At 35.0% G+C, this 16,455-nt stretch overlaps 3 protein-coding genes across 3 annotated transcripts; 1 reads left to right on the top strand and 2 right to left on the bottom strand.

The window, feature by feature from the left end:
* Positions 1 to 396: 396 nt before the first annotated feature.
* On the top strand, positions 397 to 1,617 carry LOC107487200 (glycine-rich cell wall structural protein 1.8). The gene has a single exon (XM_016107810.3). It carries the CDS (start codon positions 441 to 443, stop codon positions 1,443 to 1,445), a length of 1,005 nt encoding a protein of 334 aa, XP_015963296.1. The 5' UTR covers positions 397 to 440; the 3' UTR covers positions 1,446 to 1,617.
* A 2,738-nt stretch (positions 1,618 to 4,355) lies between these two features.
* On the bottom strand, positions 4,356 to 8,384 carry LOC107487202 (ubiquitin carboxyl-terminal hydrolase 20). Its single transcript, XM_021141893.2, has 8 exons — positions 7,628 to 8,384; positions 7,414 to 7,534; positions 7,046 to 7,156; positions 6,664 to 6,830; positions 6,211 to 6,540; positions 5,978 to 6,100; positions 5,071 to 5,626; positions 4,356 to 4,960 (listed from the first exon to the last, which is right to left on the bottom strand). Exons 1-8 carry the CDS (start codon positions 8,054 to 8,056, stop codon positions 4,668 to 4,670), a joined length of 2,130 nt encoding a protein of 709 aa, XP_020997552.2. The 5' UTR covers positions 8,057 to 8,384; the 3' UTR covers positions 4,356 to 4,667.
* Positions 8,385 to 10,009: 1,625 nt separating this feature from the next.
* LOC107487203 (probable ADP-ribosylation factor GTPase-activating protein AGD8) lies at positions 10,010 to 15,243 on the bottom strand. The gene is made up of 7 exons (XM_016107812.3): positions 14,952 to 15,243; positions 14,703 to 14,821; positions 13,042 to 13,474; positions 12,667 to 12,930; positions 11,602 to 11,727; positions 10,766 to 10,864; positions 10,010 to 10,485 (listed from the first exon to the last, which is right to left on the bottom strand). The coding sequence occupies exons 1-7, from the start codon at positions 15,018 to 15,020 to the stop codon at positions 10,378 to 10,380; spliced, it is 1,218 nt and encodes a 405-aa protein (XP_015963298.1). The 5' UTR covers positions 15,021 to 15,243; the 3' UTR covers positions 10,010 to 10,377.
* Between the last annotated feature and the right edge of the window lie 1,212 nt (positions 15,244 to 16,455).

The following is a 16,455-nucleotide window of genomic DNA, read 5'->3' as shown; positions in this document are numbered from 1 at the left end:
ATAAGAAAGAAGCAAATGGGTAGCGCGGAAAGTCGTAGTTGGCGGTGTGAATGATGAAACATATATATCATAGTATTGGCAATTTGCCATAGAAGCTAAGGGACAAGAATATATATTGCGTTAGGTTTTTAGGTCTTATTTTTAGCGAAAGCTTTGGCTTTTAGAGCTACTTGAGACTTGAATGTGGAGTACAGCAGAAGCACACAATGGCATGGCATTAATTGTGAGTAATTAATAAAGAGAAAATTATGAATATGTATTGAATAGGATGTGGGTTGAGAATGTTGGCACAAAGTGGGGACAAGGATCCACTATGTTGTGAAGGCATGTGCAGAGTGATTTGCTCTCAACGCGCCTTAGCTTCTTCCAATCACTATAAATACCCTTTTCACCTTCTCCATTTTCAATTCAACCAACGCTTTTCGGAATATTATTACATTATGGCTACTGTAAACAAAACACTTCACACTCTTGTTTTCTTACTACTCTTGGCTCTTGGGATATGCTCTGCCACAAGTAGGGTTTTGCTCACTTTTGATGGCATTGGAGGTGGGAGTGGTGGCGGCTCCGGTGGTGGTGGTGGTTATGGACTTGGTGGGGATCATGCTGGTGTTGTTGGTTATGGAGGTGGGAGTGGTGGTGGAGAAGGTGGAGGAGTAGGATATGGTGGTGCTGGTGGTGGACATGGTGGTGGTGGAGGAGGCGGAGCTGGGTATGGTGCTGGGGGTGATCATGGTATTGTATATGGCAGTGGTGGTGAATATGAGGGACAGCCAGGTGGTGGATACGGAGGAGGAGAAGGAGGTGGGGCCGGTGGTGGTTATGGTGGCGGTGCAGAACATGGATATGGAGGAGGTGGTGGTAGTGGTGGTGGTGGTGGAGCTGGGTATGGTGCAGGTGGAGCTCATGGGGGAGGATATGGTTCTGGAGGAGGAGCTGGTGGAGGATATGGTGGTGCAGGTGAGGAACACGATAGTGGTTATGGGAGCGGGGGCGGCGGAGGGTCTGGAGGAGGTTATGGTGCTGGTGGAGACCATGGTGCAGGTGGTTATGGGGGTGGTGAAGGAGGAGGATCAGGGGGAGGCTATGGTGGTGGTGCTGGTGGAGAGCATGGCATTGGTTATGGAGGCGGTTCAGGTGGTGGATCCGGTGGAGGATATGGTGGTGCTGGTGGAGAACATGGCATTGTCTATGGAGGAGGTGGCGGAAGTGGTGGTGGGGGTGGTGTAGGGTACGGTGGTGCTGGAGGAGCACATGGAGGTGGCTATGGAAGTGGTGGCGGAGCTGGTGGAGGCGGTGGAGCATATGGTGGTGGTGCTTATGGTGGCGGAGCTGGTGGTGGCTCTGGTGGAGGTGGTAGTTATGGGGCAGGCGGTGCACATGGTAGTGGTTATGGAGGAGGCGGTGGAAGTGGGGGTGGTCATGGTGGTTATTATATTCCCTAAGAAATTCTAAAGATGAAAGTATCTCCTTTGATCTATCCACATACATTAAGCATGATGTATTTAATATTAGTAAGAGTATCATAATAATCACAATCATAATTATATTAAACCATTACAACTGCCAGATTATCAATTATTGAATTATATGAAGCAAAAATATTTGTTCCTTTTATATATTTATTTATTGGTAAATTCTACCATACTCTTCTAATTTTAAATGATAACATACTTTTTATTACATGTTACAATATTAATGGTTGAATTAGATTGATTTGTCATGGTTAAATTTAATTTTTTATTTAATTTAAATTTTGATAAATTAACTATAAGTCTATAACTAACTATGGTATAATTTTTTCGGTTACGTACGTACAAATTTTTTTATTTACAAGTTTTATAAGTTGGGCCAAACCCAACAAGTTTTTTTATTTACAAATTTTATAAGTTGAGTCAAACCCAACAAAAATTACGCTCATTTACAAAAATGTGTTAACATGCGCATCGCATTTTCAAAACGCTCATTAGAGGTGTACATGGGTCGGGTAAAATCGGGTTTAATGTGACCCAGACCCGACCCAAAATATATACCGAATCTATTTATTAGACCCGAACCCGACCCTAAACCCGATGAAACCAATATACTTTTGGACCACGATTATATCGGATAAAAACCGGGTGAAAATCAGGCCATTAACATTATATTACCTTGATAAGAAGCTAACATGTAAAAATATCCAAATTTTTAATACTCCAACCATTATTTGACATGGTAAAATTCACTTAGAAAAATGTAACAAGAACCAACTCTTCTCTAAAATTAAAGCATAACCATAATCAATACTAATATTGTCTAATAACACCAAATATTTAAATCAATACAAATAACACAATATTATGCATTAATTAGTCTAAAATCTTATACATTTTAAACATAAAACGTTAACTTATAGTCTTATAATAACTAATAACACAAAATATTAAGGTTTACAATACTTAAATTCCACATAAGAATAGCCATCATCCATCACTAAAAACACAAAATATTAATTGTATATGATGACTAGGCTACCGGGCCGATTTCGGGCAACCCGAGTTATGGTCCGGACCCGACCCGAAATAATGACCGGGTCTATTTTTGAGACCCTTACCCGACCCTAAACCCGGTGAAATCACACCAAATTAGCCCCTAAAGTGTTCGGGACCGGGTCGGGCCGGGCCATGCACATCCCTAGCACTCATTTATCATTATGAACGACTCTTCTTCTTCCTCGATGAAAATCATAACTGTCATTTTTTCTTCGCGTTTCTCCTCCTCCTCCTCTTCTTCCTTCTTCTCTTTCTTTGTGTTTCTCCTCATCTTTCTTCGCGTATTTTATCTTCATCGTCGTATTTCTCCTCATTTTTCTTTTGATTTTGCAATATTATGTATTTTTTTCTTCTTTGATTTTTTCTTTCCGAAAAGAATTATGAAAATATGAAATAAGAATATGAAGAAAAAGCAACAGAAGATGAAGAGAAGAAAGAAGATGAGTTCTGAATTATGCAGAATTTATTAGCATAAAAATACATCTAAAATTTTTTTAAATACACCAAAATATTTTCGTGTTTCACCCAAATATCTTCGTTTTATTGTAATCGAAGATTTTTTAGTAAGTACAAAATATTATATATGAAGAGGTTATTTTGTAAGATATAATATTTTAAAAATTTTTAATGTCTCTAGAACTTTTTTATATTTTTTTATCTTTTGAGATTTTTGTTAAAAATGATTAATAAATATGTAGTTTGAGAAAAAATAAATTTTTTTAATAATTTTTATAAATTATAAAAAAATACCATAGTTAATTAGTTGAATTATCAAAATTTAAATTAAATAAAAGGTTAAATTTAAACATGATAAATTAATCTAATTCAACCACTAATATTATGACATGTAAGAAAGGGTAAGCTACTCTTTAAAATTGAAAAGGTATAGTAAAATTTACCTTATTGGTTTTATTCTCGCATCTAATATTAACAAAAATACATACTAATTTGACAATTTCTTTTTTAAAAAGAAAATGAAAACGCATGTTAGAACTTAGACACATGCAGCTAAATCCTTGTATCAGCCTCTATTCAAATTTTAGTTAAATGCCAAAAACGATAATATAATTCTAAGGTAATTGCTGTCTAATTTGTTAAAAAAAATTAAAAGTTAATATTTAATTTAAAAAAAATATAATATTTGATATTTACCTTAAAATATAATCATTTCCGCGTTAAAATCAAAGTCACTTGAGAATTTGCCTAATATTAAATAATAACGAGTGAAGAGAACATGAGGAGTTGGATGTCCAAGAAGGGGGAGTCCCAAAGCCAGCGAAGATAACCGATGTCCAAAGTTGCAATTTCTGCCACAGCAACAAGATCACCAGAATTCTGGAGTTCAATACATAATCAAAGTCCAAATCATAGCGTTAGCAAACTAGTAAACAATAAATGATTTCATCTTTAATATATCAACAATAAATAATATCCCTTAAAAAAAATTCTAAGAATTTGTATCAGTATTTAGTATGGGGAATTAGTTTAACTTAGTTTTAAGGATACAGTCAGCAAGTTGATAATCATCATAACAATTTGTAATTGTAGCTTAATAAATATTAAAGATTTGGTTTATTATCACCAACAGAAGAATTTTGGAAGAAATTATGCACCATTTTAAACCATGCAATCAACAGTTCTTGTTCAATTTTAAATTAGAAGACAAGCATGACATAATTCACTAGAAATGCAAGTTTATTTAAAAAATAAAAACAAACAAGCAACCCACTATGAATTGCGAAACAAACAAGACAGGGTCATTATTTTTGGAAAGAACCAGAGATATTCTTCCAAAAACAATCCTCCTTGAAAATTGGAGTCGACTTCAAAATATACAAAGATTTATAAGCACGTTTAAATTACAGATGCCAACATTCACTAGTTGTGCTCTTCCCTTAATGTGGTTTCATTCACCCATTATTGAATTAGCACTGGATCACTGAGCTGAATTGCAAAACAGAGAAAACCAATACAAACGAATGAACGATGTTTCTTACATCCGGATGTTTATCTATACATTTTCCATCGAATGTATTGGCTTAGTTTCAGCATAACAAGAACCCTCAGGGTTTTACACCAAAAAAAAGGAAGGAAAAAAAATTAAGTACATCCTCAAAATGCCAAAAGCCAGAGTATTCACCGAGAAATTCCTGCAGCCACGGGGCGCAAATGGTTTGATTTTGAGGAAGCACTATGAGAGCTGCGTTTCTTACACAGTGAAGAATCAATCTTCCTTTTCCTTTTGTTGGAGGGTTCACTGATTGGACTAACAAACTGCAGCAATGCTTCTTTCCTTGAACCAGACATCTTCTTAACACATTTCAGAGCTTCTTGTCTCTCAGAATCCAACACTAGTGTATTTAATGATCTTTTACATCTGATGCGATTCTCTGACTTCAAATGATCACGTGGAATATAGTAACTCTGATCTGAAATGCTCAACTAAATAATGTTAATACAAACAAACCAAAATATCAAATTCACTGAATTGTATATGTATAATAATGCTAAAAGAATCATTAGAAATAAAACAAATTACCTGGAGTATATAGAGGTGAGCTGGGTGGTGTTAAGGGATGAAAACTGTCATTCACAGCAATGTCAACAGCTTCCCCGCTGTGCTTGTTTTTATCAGGACTACCATCAGTAGGTGAATTTCCATTGAAAGATGAACCACCAATATTCGGGATGGCATTATTTGGAAGTGGCATTTGGGTATTAAGGGAAACATTAGAGCCACTAAAACCAACACAATTTGGCCTAGGAGGAGATTGCTTGCAGTCATGAGAAGTATCCCCAACATCATTGATCTCGTGCAACTCGTGTCTTTTTTGACAAGAATAATGAAATTGCTGCTCCAAAAATTTGCCAGGTTCACTAACCTTGCTCCCTTCAGTATTTGCAGTTATAACAGGATTTGCTGTATATTTGTTGTCAATGATATCTAGAACAGACTTTGGAGATGTATTCAAAGTATTTGGACCTGTGCACGGCATTAGTTCCATAATACTTGAAAGCCATGGTGTACCCTGTCTCGCATAAAACAGTATGTATGCCTCTTCAGACAAGACAGATTCTTCTGAGACCATAGTGACCTGAAGGAGTATTTCTATTAAATTAGCAAAATCAATTTTTGAAATTTGGAGTGCCCAAATATCTATATAACCAATACCACAGAAAAAGAAATGCTATAAAATAATTGTTGTATATGCACTATGTAATAGACTTTGCTTCAGAGAACATAATACACTGTCATGCACAATATTTAAGACTCCATAATCGTGTAGACTAACTGTTAACCCACTCGGACAACATTAATAGCAACCAATTAATCATTTCAAATCACAATAAACTTTGGGAAGAGATTGCTAGTAATTGTCATCAATCATATATTTATAATATAAAAAAGTTCATCTAGAGGGAATAAGTTCTTAAAATGCTGCTACCTTTGAATCATCCAACTTATGCCATGTATCTGGTGCAGAGCGAACAAAGGAAAAGTAATGTCCTGAAGTAGACGAAAACCCAATATGCACAACAACTGCATACAGTTCATATTTCAATGGCACCTATTACCATGAAAAGGAGTCAGAACAAGGAATCAACAGTGGAAACAATATACTAAAATACCACAGAAAAATATATAATAGAATGTAAGTGGGGAAACAGCAAAACTTACATTATTGTTTTGATGAGAAATGGTGTAAGGCTGTAAGTCCAACTCCAGTGGGAAATTTACATGCTTATCAATCTTTTCAACATAGGTCCCATCTGTCTTAAATCTCTTTAAATGAAAAGTTGCAATTGAAGGAGTCTGATCCAGCATAATTTGCTTCTCCATTGACACTTCTTCCTTGCAGCTATCACATTTAAACTTAGCATCAATGTTCTCCACCTTAGTGAATGACTCCAGAGCACTTGAAAGTGTATCTACATTATCTATCTCCAAACTCAGGTCAATCAGTGGTTCATAAGTGTCAGAAGAATGGCCACAGTTACAGCAACGCAGCTGAAACACAAAATACCAAGAAATCATAAGAATGAGCAACATAACAATCTACACCAGTCTAGAAGACTAAACCATTAAAGGAGCCAAAAACCAGTTATGCAATGTGAGCATATTCCAACATACCTTACTAAGGGATCGACCTCCAAATACTTTCTCTACTAGATTATCATCTTCAAAACTCGTACTATTCTTTTTCAAATCTTTAAAACACATTTCAAGCTTATCTAAGACACACTGCATAAATTCATGGGCATCCTCCTGCTGGTATCTTCTAAACATGGATGAAAAATCTGTAACATGGTTATGGATAACATACCAAAAGAAAAGGGAAAAGGCAATAAAAATTACAATAATCTAAGGCTCAATCTAATGAACCAATTACATAACACCCACTACTAACAGCTCTCAACTTTTCCATTCAAAACTTGCTACAACTGACTGGCCCACAGTAGATATGCAAGTTAGTATACTATGTCCCAACAAGTGTAATAAGACAGAAGGATACGGTTCAAATTATCAACAAGCTTTGAAGGTGAAAGAACTCCTCCTGAAGCTCCTAAGGAGCTTTCAATCTGCTCACGGAGGGCACAAATAACGCAAAACCTATCACCATCACCTGAATTTTCCAATTTCAATAAACAAAAGCTTCAATTAGCATATGAAAAAGATAGAAACATCAGACCACATTAAAACTGCTGCCTAATTATAAAATATTTAACAGCAAAATAAAGTAATAAATAAACCATATTTGCATCTAACCATATCCAAAATTCCTACTGCCACACCCTGTTTTGCTGAATAGGCTAAGACACCAAACAAGTACAAAGAATAAATAGCATTATCAAATCCAAATAAGGGCAATTATTAACTAACCGTCGCAAGGTGCAGAATGAATGCATGATCGAAGACCCTGGACTAGCGGCACTGTGTGCGTAAAGCACTGCACAATCGCATTTAGAAAGCATGTGTTACCAAGATTCCAAAGCCCCGCTCCCTGTTCAACGAACAAATCAACAAAAACGTAAAGAAAAAGTAACAAAAACATTATCTAACGGATTTTAAGAAATAAAATAAAATTTGAACGTACCACTCTAGAAGGTACAACTGCGGAACCAGAGTCCTCGTTCATCGAAGGCTCATCACCAGCGTCTCCAGAGAACAGCCAAGAATCGGAATCTTTCGAAGACGACAACGGCGCCGGCGCCGCCGTGAACGACGAAGACAAATCGTCGTCAAAGATGCGAAACGAGGAAGACGGGTCCAGATCCTCGAGCGGATCCTCCTTACCTATAATGGCGGAATAGATATCATCGCCGGTGGCAGGTGTCGCCGCCTCGGCCGACGGACGAGCGTTGTCGGAGGCTAGGGTTTCTACGGAGAAGGAGTCGTTCGGATTAGGGAACGGAGGAACCAATTGTGCGGAATCTAGGGTTCTGGAAAGAGTACTCGGTGGTTCCAAAAGAGCGTCCATCTCGTCCCGCCGGGGCTCAGCGGGTGCAGGGAGTAAGACACACATGCTGATTGCGTAATTAGGAGCAAGAATTAGGAGTTTAGGGTTTCAAAACACAGATGGAGGGAATGAAACCAAAGAAAAAGAGAGGCATCAAGATTTGAAGGTTTTGGAACGGCGAAGAGTGAAATTTCGAGGGAAAATTTTGGTGGGATGGAAGGAATTTTAAGTTAACGGGGAGAAAATGGATGAAATTTTTGGGGGTTAGGGTTTTGGAGAAAGGAGGGAAACGAGGGTTTGAAAAGAGAGGGAAAAAGGGTTTGTCGTTGTGGAACCAAAAATTTTCAGTGAAAAGGACCTCGCGCCCTTTCTTTGTTTCTCACCGACACTTGGCCCTTCTGTATTTCACTGATCTCACCTCATTACTAATAATCTTCTATTAATAGTAATCCTCTCTTACAATAAAGTGACTTAATGATGAAGCCACTTAAAAATTAAAATTACCTTATGCGATGATGGAGATAAGATGAATTTTTTGTCTTTTGGATCAGTGATGATGGTAAGATAAGCATTTAAATTTTAATTTACTGTTTTCTTTTTCAATGATACATACTACAAATATGTAAATTGAAAGCTAATTAAATATTTAGTATTTAGATAGATATCCAAAATATAAGATATTTGATATATTTTTTTTTAGCAAAGATAGGATTTGTTTTCTTTTTCAATGATACATGTTACAAATATACGAATTAAAAGCTAATTAAATATTGTATTTAGATAGATATCCAAAATATAAGATATTTGACATGTTTGTTAAACCAAAAAAATACAGTAGTTTAATGAAAGATAAATAATTCTTATATTTTAAATAAAGATAAATACATTTAAATATGTGAATTGAAAGATAAATACATTCTACCGTTTTAAATTTAAAGTAATTTATTTAGTCCTAATTCAGACATTTCTGTTTTAAAATATAAATTGCTGGATTGCTTAAAACAAAAACATTATTTACACATAAAAGATAACTACTAAATCAATCATTTATTTATCTATAATTATATTATTTTACACAATTTTAATTAGGGGTGTCCGCGGACGGCGGATCGGATATGGCCAAAAATTCGATCCGATCCGCATTAAAATCATTGAATCGGATCGGATCCAATATCCGCAGCTTTTAAGGTTGGATCCGATCTGCACATTTGCGGATCGGATCGGATCGGATATCGGATATATCCGCAAAACACAAAAATATTTTTAAATGCTTATTTTTATTAAAAAAATATCAATAAAATTCATTTTTTCTATTCTTTTAAATATGTTTACTCTTAAAATAATATTAAACATACTTTTTTTAAATAATAAATTAAAATAATATAACATATATGATAATTATTAATTGAAATAAAACATAAAAAGAATATTTATTTATTTATTTCTTTAATTTTGCGGATACGCGGATATGCGGATACCAACACAAAATCCGCAATCCGATCCGAAAGCCTTGCAGATCGGATCCATATCCGCAATTTTCGGATTTGATTCGGATAAATACCGCGGATATACGGATCGGATCCGATCCATGGACACCCCTAATTTTAATATGTATTTTATATTCTAACATGTATATTTCAATAATTCAATTTTTAAATACAAATAACATGATTATTAAATTATTAAATTCATTTTAAAACAAACAACATTACAAATTAAATTACTATCTCCATACTCTAATAACTAATAAGGTCCAGGCTAAAAATAAACCTAATAAGTCGACAATATTTTTACATCTAAATCTAATATATTTAGTTATCTATATACAAATTATGCCCAATTGCATTAACCCAATCTTGTCAAACTAATGGTTAACAATGAACAGAGATAAAAATTAATATCTTATAAACACTCAACAGGCAAACCTTGTCTCGGTCCAAGTTACTAATCACTTACTGTCATGCATAATTCTCTAATCAACTGCATAAACTTCTCATAATTATTTAACTGTGTCAACTATTGACAAACAATAATGTTATTTGGAGAACCAAAAGTTGGTACATTACACAATGAACATGAAGGGAATCTTGTTACAAAAGTAAAGGAGTGTCATTTTCAAATTGATACAATATGACACTGTTGAGTTCATTACAAAGAGGCATAAACTTGACTAACCCAAAAAAAAAAAAAAGAAACATCTAACACAATATCATCAAATAATAATACATGTGATACAAAATATAAACAACAATCTAGCACAACCCTGAAAATTAATATCTTATTTTTGTATCGCAAAGAATTGTATAAATTGCACTCTTGAATTACATTCGAAGCAGAAGTTGCAGAGTTGAAGGAGTTTTTTGCATTGATACAAAAACATACAGTTTTTAGAGTATCCGGTCCTGAAGATCTGTCATCAATGTATTGGCCAAGGAGCTTAGCTTCTTCCCAGTCTCACCAGCAATGTTTTTAAGGGAAGAGATATCCTGTTGTGCCTGTAAAACAAAAGAGAGTAATATATCCATTTAAAAGGCTTGAAATCCGTAGCAATGTGCGAGGAACCCTATACATTGGGGGAAATACAAGTAAAGAGCGTCTATGGAAGAGTTAGAGCTCCGAGAGTCGAGAGACAACTCTCAAAATGATCAATCATGCAAACAAATCTCTTCTACCCATACTTATATGGTAACTAACTCCCCCAACCAACTTACAAGTCATGAGCAACATGAAATCGGGGACATGAAAATAGTCAAGTTTCTAAATCCAAAAGCATACCTGGAAAGATAGTCGGTTGATGAGGTCACTGGCAGCAAGATCAATGGAGCTGTCTGATGAGTCGCCAAAAAGATCAGCACTGGAGATGGCAGATGAACCCTGAAAATAGAAGACGATGAACTCTGTCAAACATCAACTTTTAAAGGCCCCGGTTTTGAAGGGATAATATAAGATATTGAATTTGCCAATGTTAATATATGATTGGATAACAGTGTTACACCCTTTTATATTATTAGTGTACCAAAATTCAAAAAGCAGAAGTAAATATCTCCTAAAAAATATCAGGTTAAGAATTTGATAATCCATGGGAGAAGTAAAACCTCATCTTAACTATATTAAACAATAATGCACTTTGACAAAGCATAAAAGCTATTCAGGCCTCTTAGTTAGCCATTGTTGTCCTTTTTATGACATGATAAGGGTTTCTAGTACTACATGTCAAAATCCATCATTTCCATGTATTAACTTGATGCCTTGCTTCTCAGTATTGATAGCAAATGGCTTAACTAATTGAACATAAAACACAAACACATGGATTCCAACTTATTCAATTTACACTTGGGCGAGGGATTTCAACACTAAAAACAGTGGAAAGTTTTAGCAAGAGGCTGCTGAGAAATTATTTTCTGTCCTGCCTTGTTTTTATCTGACTAATGATTTCGTGCCTACAAAAACGGAATGGAGAACTATAATTGCAATGGCCAGAAAGAAATTGAAAAGAAAACTGTGCTCCCTAGAACACAATTGTGTCTACAAGGTGCATGTCTTATTATTATCTACCTAAATGTGTATATTCAGAAAATTACGAGTAATTCATTAATGGAAAAGATACATACTGAAAACTTTGACAAAGTAGCTTGAGTAGCCACGTCTGCAGCTTTGTTCTGATCTCCAAAAAATTGGGAGGAAGAAATAGATTTAGCATTTGAGAACTTCTTTCTTGCTTCGTCAGATTCTTGAATCTGATAAAGGACAGGCATCAAAACAGAATATGAATCAACATGACATAAATCCATCAAAGAAGAAGCTGAGATACATATTTTACAGATGAAGCTATAGTTAAAGAAGTCAGTTGAGACAATAGTTAAATAAAGTCAACACATATTTGGACACATGATAAAGAAGTGAGCAATATGAAGATAAAAAAAATTAATTTTCAGACGTTAAGATGTGGAAGCTAAAATGATAAATGTGTTAAAGAAACATGAAAAACATAGCCGAACATTTGGCTGAGTATAATACTAGGTGTACCATCTATCAACACAGCAAACTTCAATCTACACTCATCGTTAATATTTTTCTTGGACACAAGTTTAACATACACAATTTATAAATAGTTAGCAATACCTTCATTTCCAAAACAACTCAAAACTAAATGGTTAATGAGGACATTAAAAATTAATTTCACTGAAGATAAAGTCTCTCACCTAAAAGTAGGTTATACTAAGAGCGTTGTAGAAGTGTTGCAAAAGTTTACACAAAAACTAACGCTGAGCACAAAATTCAATGAACGTGATGTGACAAAAGGTTAGTTTAGTACAAAAAGGCTCTGTTAGGTAATTGTCCCAGGACAAAATTCATACACAAGGAGACAAATATCTATTTAGAGATGGGGAGATAAGAACAAAGATACAACTTTTCTGCTCTCTACCTTGGTGTCTCAGTATTTTACGTCCATAGACACTTATAAAACACAGCTAATCAATCAAATCCTCAGTATGTACCTAGTATCTAGTTAAAGTGGTTGAGTTTTATATATGAGGAAGGAGAAAAAAAATATTAATAGTGTGTTTAACTTAAGAGAAATCGGAAAATTTAAAAAAAAAGTGCAGAAAAACATGTTAAATATGTAAGTAAGCCGATTTTCCATACGGATAAAAAATTTTAGGTATGGAGCTTACTTGCACTTTAGTTGGACTTGGCCCAGATTTCCTAGGAAAACCATTGTCCATCCCGAAGTCTGCAAAGAAGCTTGATGACTTTGGTGGAGCAACATGTCCATGCATATTTGTAGCCACACCTCCAGAATTCATCTCAGGTGATTGGACATGTTCTACATACTCAAACCGAGATGTTGATGGCCCGGCAGGAAAATTGCTTTTTGTTGAGGTGGGTACTGGAGCAGGTGGTTCTTCAGGCTTCTGGTCATAAAGAGACTCACTTGGCTGCATTTCATAATAATAATTCATAAATAATCAATTTTCTAAAAAATGATCAACCGCCACTAAAAAATGAGTATACACACATGCCCCATGCCCACGCATATATTTGCATACCTTTGTTGTGAGCTTCCGGGCACCAAGTCCACTAGTCTTGCCAGGTTTTTTGGTACCAATAGGCTTCTTGACAGTGCTGGAGACCACTGTATGTGAAGCTCTTGGTGAAGTGGTTTTCTCAGGAATTTCAGGCTTTCCTAGATTCTTTTCCTTTGGTAATCCATTAGTCTTTATTTCAGGAAGTCCATTAGGTGCTTGGGAAGAGTGAGAATCAACAGGTGATGACGATGAACCTGCTTCCTCAGCCATACTCTTAGCAACTTCCTTAGAAAGAAGTTGTTTATATAACTCTGCAGCTCTTGACGTATACTTGGCCTCTATTTTACCACCATCAGTCCATCCATGCTGCTTAAAGAAAACCTGTGCACGATTGTTTCCTCCAAAGCTCATCATTTTTAGCTGTTCAGGACTCCATGAGTCTAAATTTGTAGATCTATATGCAAAAAGAAAGCACATTTAATTCACAAGAGATTCATTTATCTCTCCTATCCTTCTATTGTGCTTCACCCTCCCTTTTAATAGAATATATTTAACAAAACAAACAACCAACTAAAAAGAGAAGAGGGGAATTGACTGGGGTGAAACTCAGAATTGAAGACGTGGATGGGAATAATCTCCTCTTAAAAATTTGTCTACTCATTATAGGTAAACATAAGTTTTGATTGTTCCAGTTTGACTTCATTTAGTGTCAATTGTCAATTTAGTCTCTCCACTCAAGAATCTAGATTCTCATTTCACATGACAACTTGAGGAACCTAAGAAAATAATACCCATCCATTCAATAATGAGGAAAGGCAACACGAGAAAAGGGAAAAAAAATCAGAAATGCTAACCTCAGAATTCTAAATTCAATGAATATCAAATTTGAACAAACAATAATAATATGGAAATATTTCCAAATCACATAAAAAAGCTTGCCAAATACCGATTCATCATGATTCCATTAAATGAGGCATGCCAACTAGTTGCAAAAACCAGGAACACATGCAGCCATATACCGACATCCACTATTTGCCCCCACCATGCCTTTCATTGCACAGAACTAACCACCCCAATTTACTAATTCCGCAAGGGAAACATGGATCTACTAAAAGCCCAATGTTTTGGAAACGAAAAGCCTAAAGGATAAAGATTTACAATGGGATTATAGATCGCCTACCAACAAAGGAACACTTGATTTGCATCCAAGTCAACCAGTTGCTGCAAGCAGAGCATCAACCTGGAGACCCACTACCTAATTGGCTAATGCACAATGAGATTGACATCTTCATTATTGGTCAACAATAAAACCTTGTAACTACCTTCTAATAAACCCACATATACCACAAATCACATAATAATCTTCCCATTACCAAGTCTAGGACTCTGATGCCACACTTAGGAGCACAATCACAATTTCTTCAGCTGGTCAATTGTTAAAAAACCAATTGGCGCATCTCCTTGAGTTTTAAAAGGTAGCAACATGCATACCCCACAATTTGCACATCCATTAACAAGTTTACCTCATATATATAATATTATTAATGAAAAAACAAAAACAAAAACACATTCAGCTCCAAGTTCTTCTAGCCAATGCAGCTTGCGCCAGCCCAAAATCCCAACACAAGAGAACAGCCACTACACCACACGAACAAGAATTAAACAAAACCAAGATAACTTGCCTGACGAAGCTGATGTGCACACCAAGACTCCGGTGAGTAGCGGAGCAATCGATGCAGAGGAAGATCCCGTAGGTAACGGAGGCCCAAGTTGGGTTCTTAGCATTGCAATCAAAACACATCTGAAAGTAACAGATCAAACAAAAACACGCACACAAATACACAAGAGTTACCAGATCTGAATCTGAATACCCCAAATCTCAAAAAACACAAAATGAAGAATGAAAAGGAGTTGGGGGAGGAATGAGGGACCTTGTTTTCGGGCTTGGACTTGAGTTTACGGAACACTGCATTCTTGTCGGTGAAGCCTTCGGAAGCCATTGGAGAAGAAAGGAGGAAGAATGAAATGAAAGGAGGTGGGGAATGGAGAAAGGGGGAAATGGGGAAATGGGTATTGAAGAAAGTTTGGTTATTTATGGGAAATGGGAAATGGGGTTTGAAGGGGGTGGTGTGCTTGGTTTAGAACAGAAGCACCCTCCTCCTCCTCACAAACACACCAAAATCAAATCACCAAACTAGAGAAGTGCCTGTAAATGGCAAAATTTCTATTCCATCTATTATTGTCTCTCCTATATTTCCATTTTTCAAAATAAAAATAAATTTCCTTTTTTATTTTAAAATTCTTTTCTATTCACTCATTAATTTTTTTTCTTGTAAATATCTCATTTAGTAAAATAAACTTATAAATATAAAATATCAAAATCAATCACAAAAATTAATTATTAATATGACTAATCAATAGTAAAATAATCATGTTTTTATGGCTGCGTTTGTTTTTAAGAATATGATAGGATAAGACACTGAAAATATGATAAGAAATTGATGGACACAGACACAATTTTATGTTTTTGTATTTTGTTTGGTGATAAACTAGAATAAATTATCAAAATTTAATTTATTCTTATTTTTTCATTTAAAAAATTTGAAATGAAAAATATAACAATAAAAAATATAATTATAAAAAACTAACAAGAATAATAAAAGAAAAAATAAAAAATAAAGTATGTCTTTGTCAGTGTTTTCCTGTTTTTCCTGTTAAGATAGACACAAAATATACTAATTCAACGTCTCTGTACACATTATCTTTATCTATGTTTCTTTTGCCAAACACGATTTTGTATCTCAGTGTTACTGTCTCAATGTTTTATCTATGTAAACAAACACAATCTATCATATCTCCAAACAAAAAAAAAAGGTTAAGTGTTGACAAAAATTATGAAAGAGAAAGCCATGCAGGATGGCGTAATGGAAAATGGGTGTTGGGATGTCGAGTTTGGGCTTTTCCTAAGTGGTTGACTGGTTGCTGTCCCTGACCAACACCACAAGAGTCTTGAAATATATAAATTTTGAAAAATAATCGTGTAAAATGAAAAAGTGAATGTTAAATTTATAATTTTATCATATATAAATCCTACTATTTTAATTTAAGAATAATTAGATTATCATTTTCTTATTTTATTATCGGCCTATTTATTTATTCATCTCTTGTCGCCTGTGATTTGAAGTTGGTTTGAGTTGCATTTACATCATTAGAGTCGTTGCTGATTAGACCATAGGCTTACTATATTACCAAACTAGATTACCTAGTACACCACCTTCGTTTTGGATCTTGGACCTTTACATATACTTTGCGTTTACTCTTTCAATAACACATTGCTTATAATCAAAAGGTCAACTTACAGTTCTAGTTTCTCTTTTCTTTTGATAGCTGATAATATTATTTTTTATTGTTCATTCGCTCCTCATAACTAACTTC

This window comes from Arachis duranensis, chromosome 5 (assembly GCF_000817695.3).
Source record: "Arachis duranensis cultivar V14167 chromosome 5, aradu.V14167.gnm2.J7QH, whole genome shotgun sequence".
Classification (NCBI taxonomy): domain Eukaryota; kingdom Viridiplantae; phylum Streptophyta; class Magnoliopsida; order Fabales; family Fabaceae; genus Arachis; species Arachis duranensis.
Note: the sequence above shows the minus strand (reverse complement) of the source record. Positions and strands in the feature narration are given on the sequence as shown.

Coding starts and splice junctions, on each gene's coding strand:
- LOC107487203 (XM_016107812.3), bottom strand. CDS start 15,020: ATGGCTTCCGAAGGCTTCACCGACAAGAATGCAGTGTTCCGTAAACTC. Junction 12,931..13,041: donor CCCGGAAGCTCACAACAAAG/GTATGCAAATAT, acceptor TATGAAATGCAG/CCAAGTGAGTCTCTTTATGA. Junction 10,486..10,765: donor TCAACCGACTATCTTTCCAG/GTATGCTTTTGG, acceptor TTTGTTTTACAG/GCACAACAGGATATCTCTTC.
- LOC107487202 (XM_021141893.2), bottom strand. CDS start 8,056: ATGTGTGTCTTACTCCCTGCACCCGCTGAGCCCCGGCGGGACGAGATG. Junction 7,535..7,627: donor CAGTTGTACCTTCTAGAGTG/GTACGTTCAAAT, acceptor TTCGTTGAACAG/GGAGCGGGGCTTTGGAATCT. Junction 6,831..7,045: donor GCTTGTTGATAATTTGAACC/GTATCCTTCTGT, acceptor ACCATGTTACAG/ATTTTTCATCCATGTTTAGA.
- LOC107487200 (XM_016107810.3), top strand. CDS start 441: ATGGCTACTGTAAACAAAACACTTCACACTCTTGTTTTCTTACTACTC.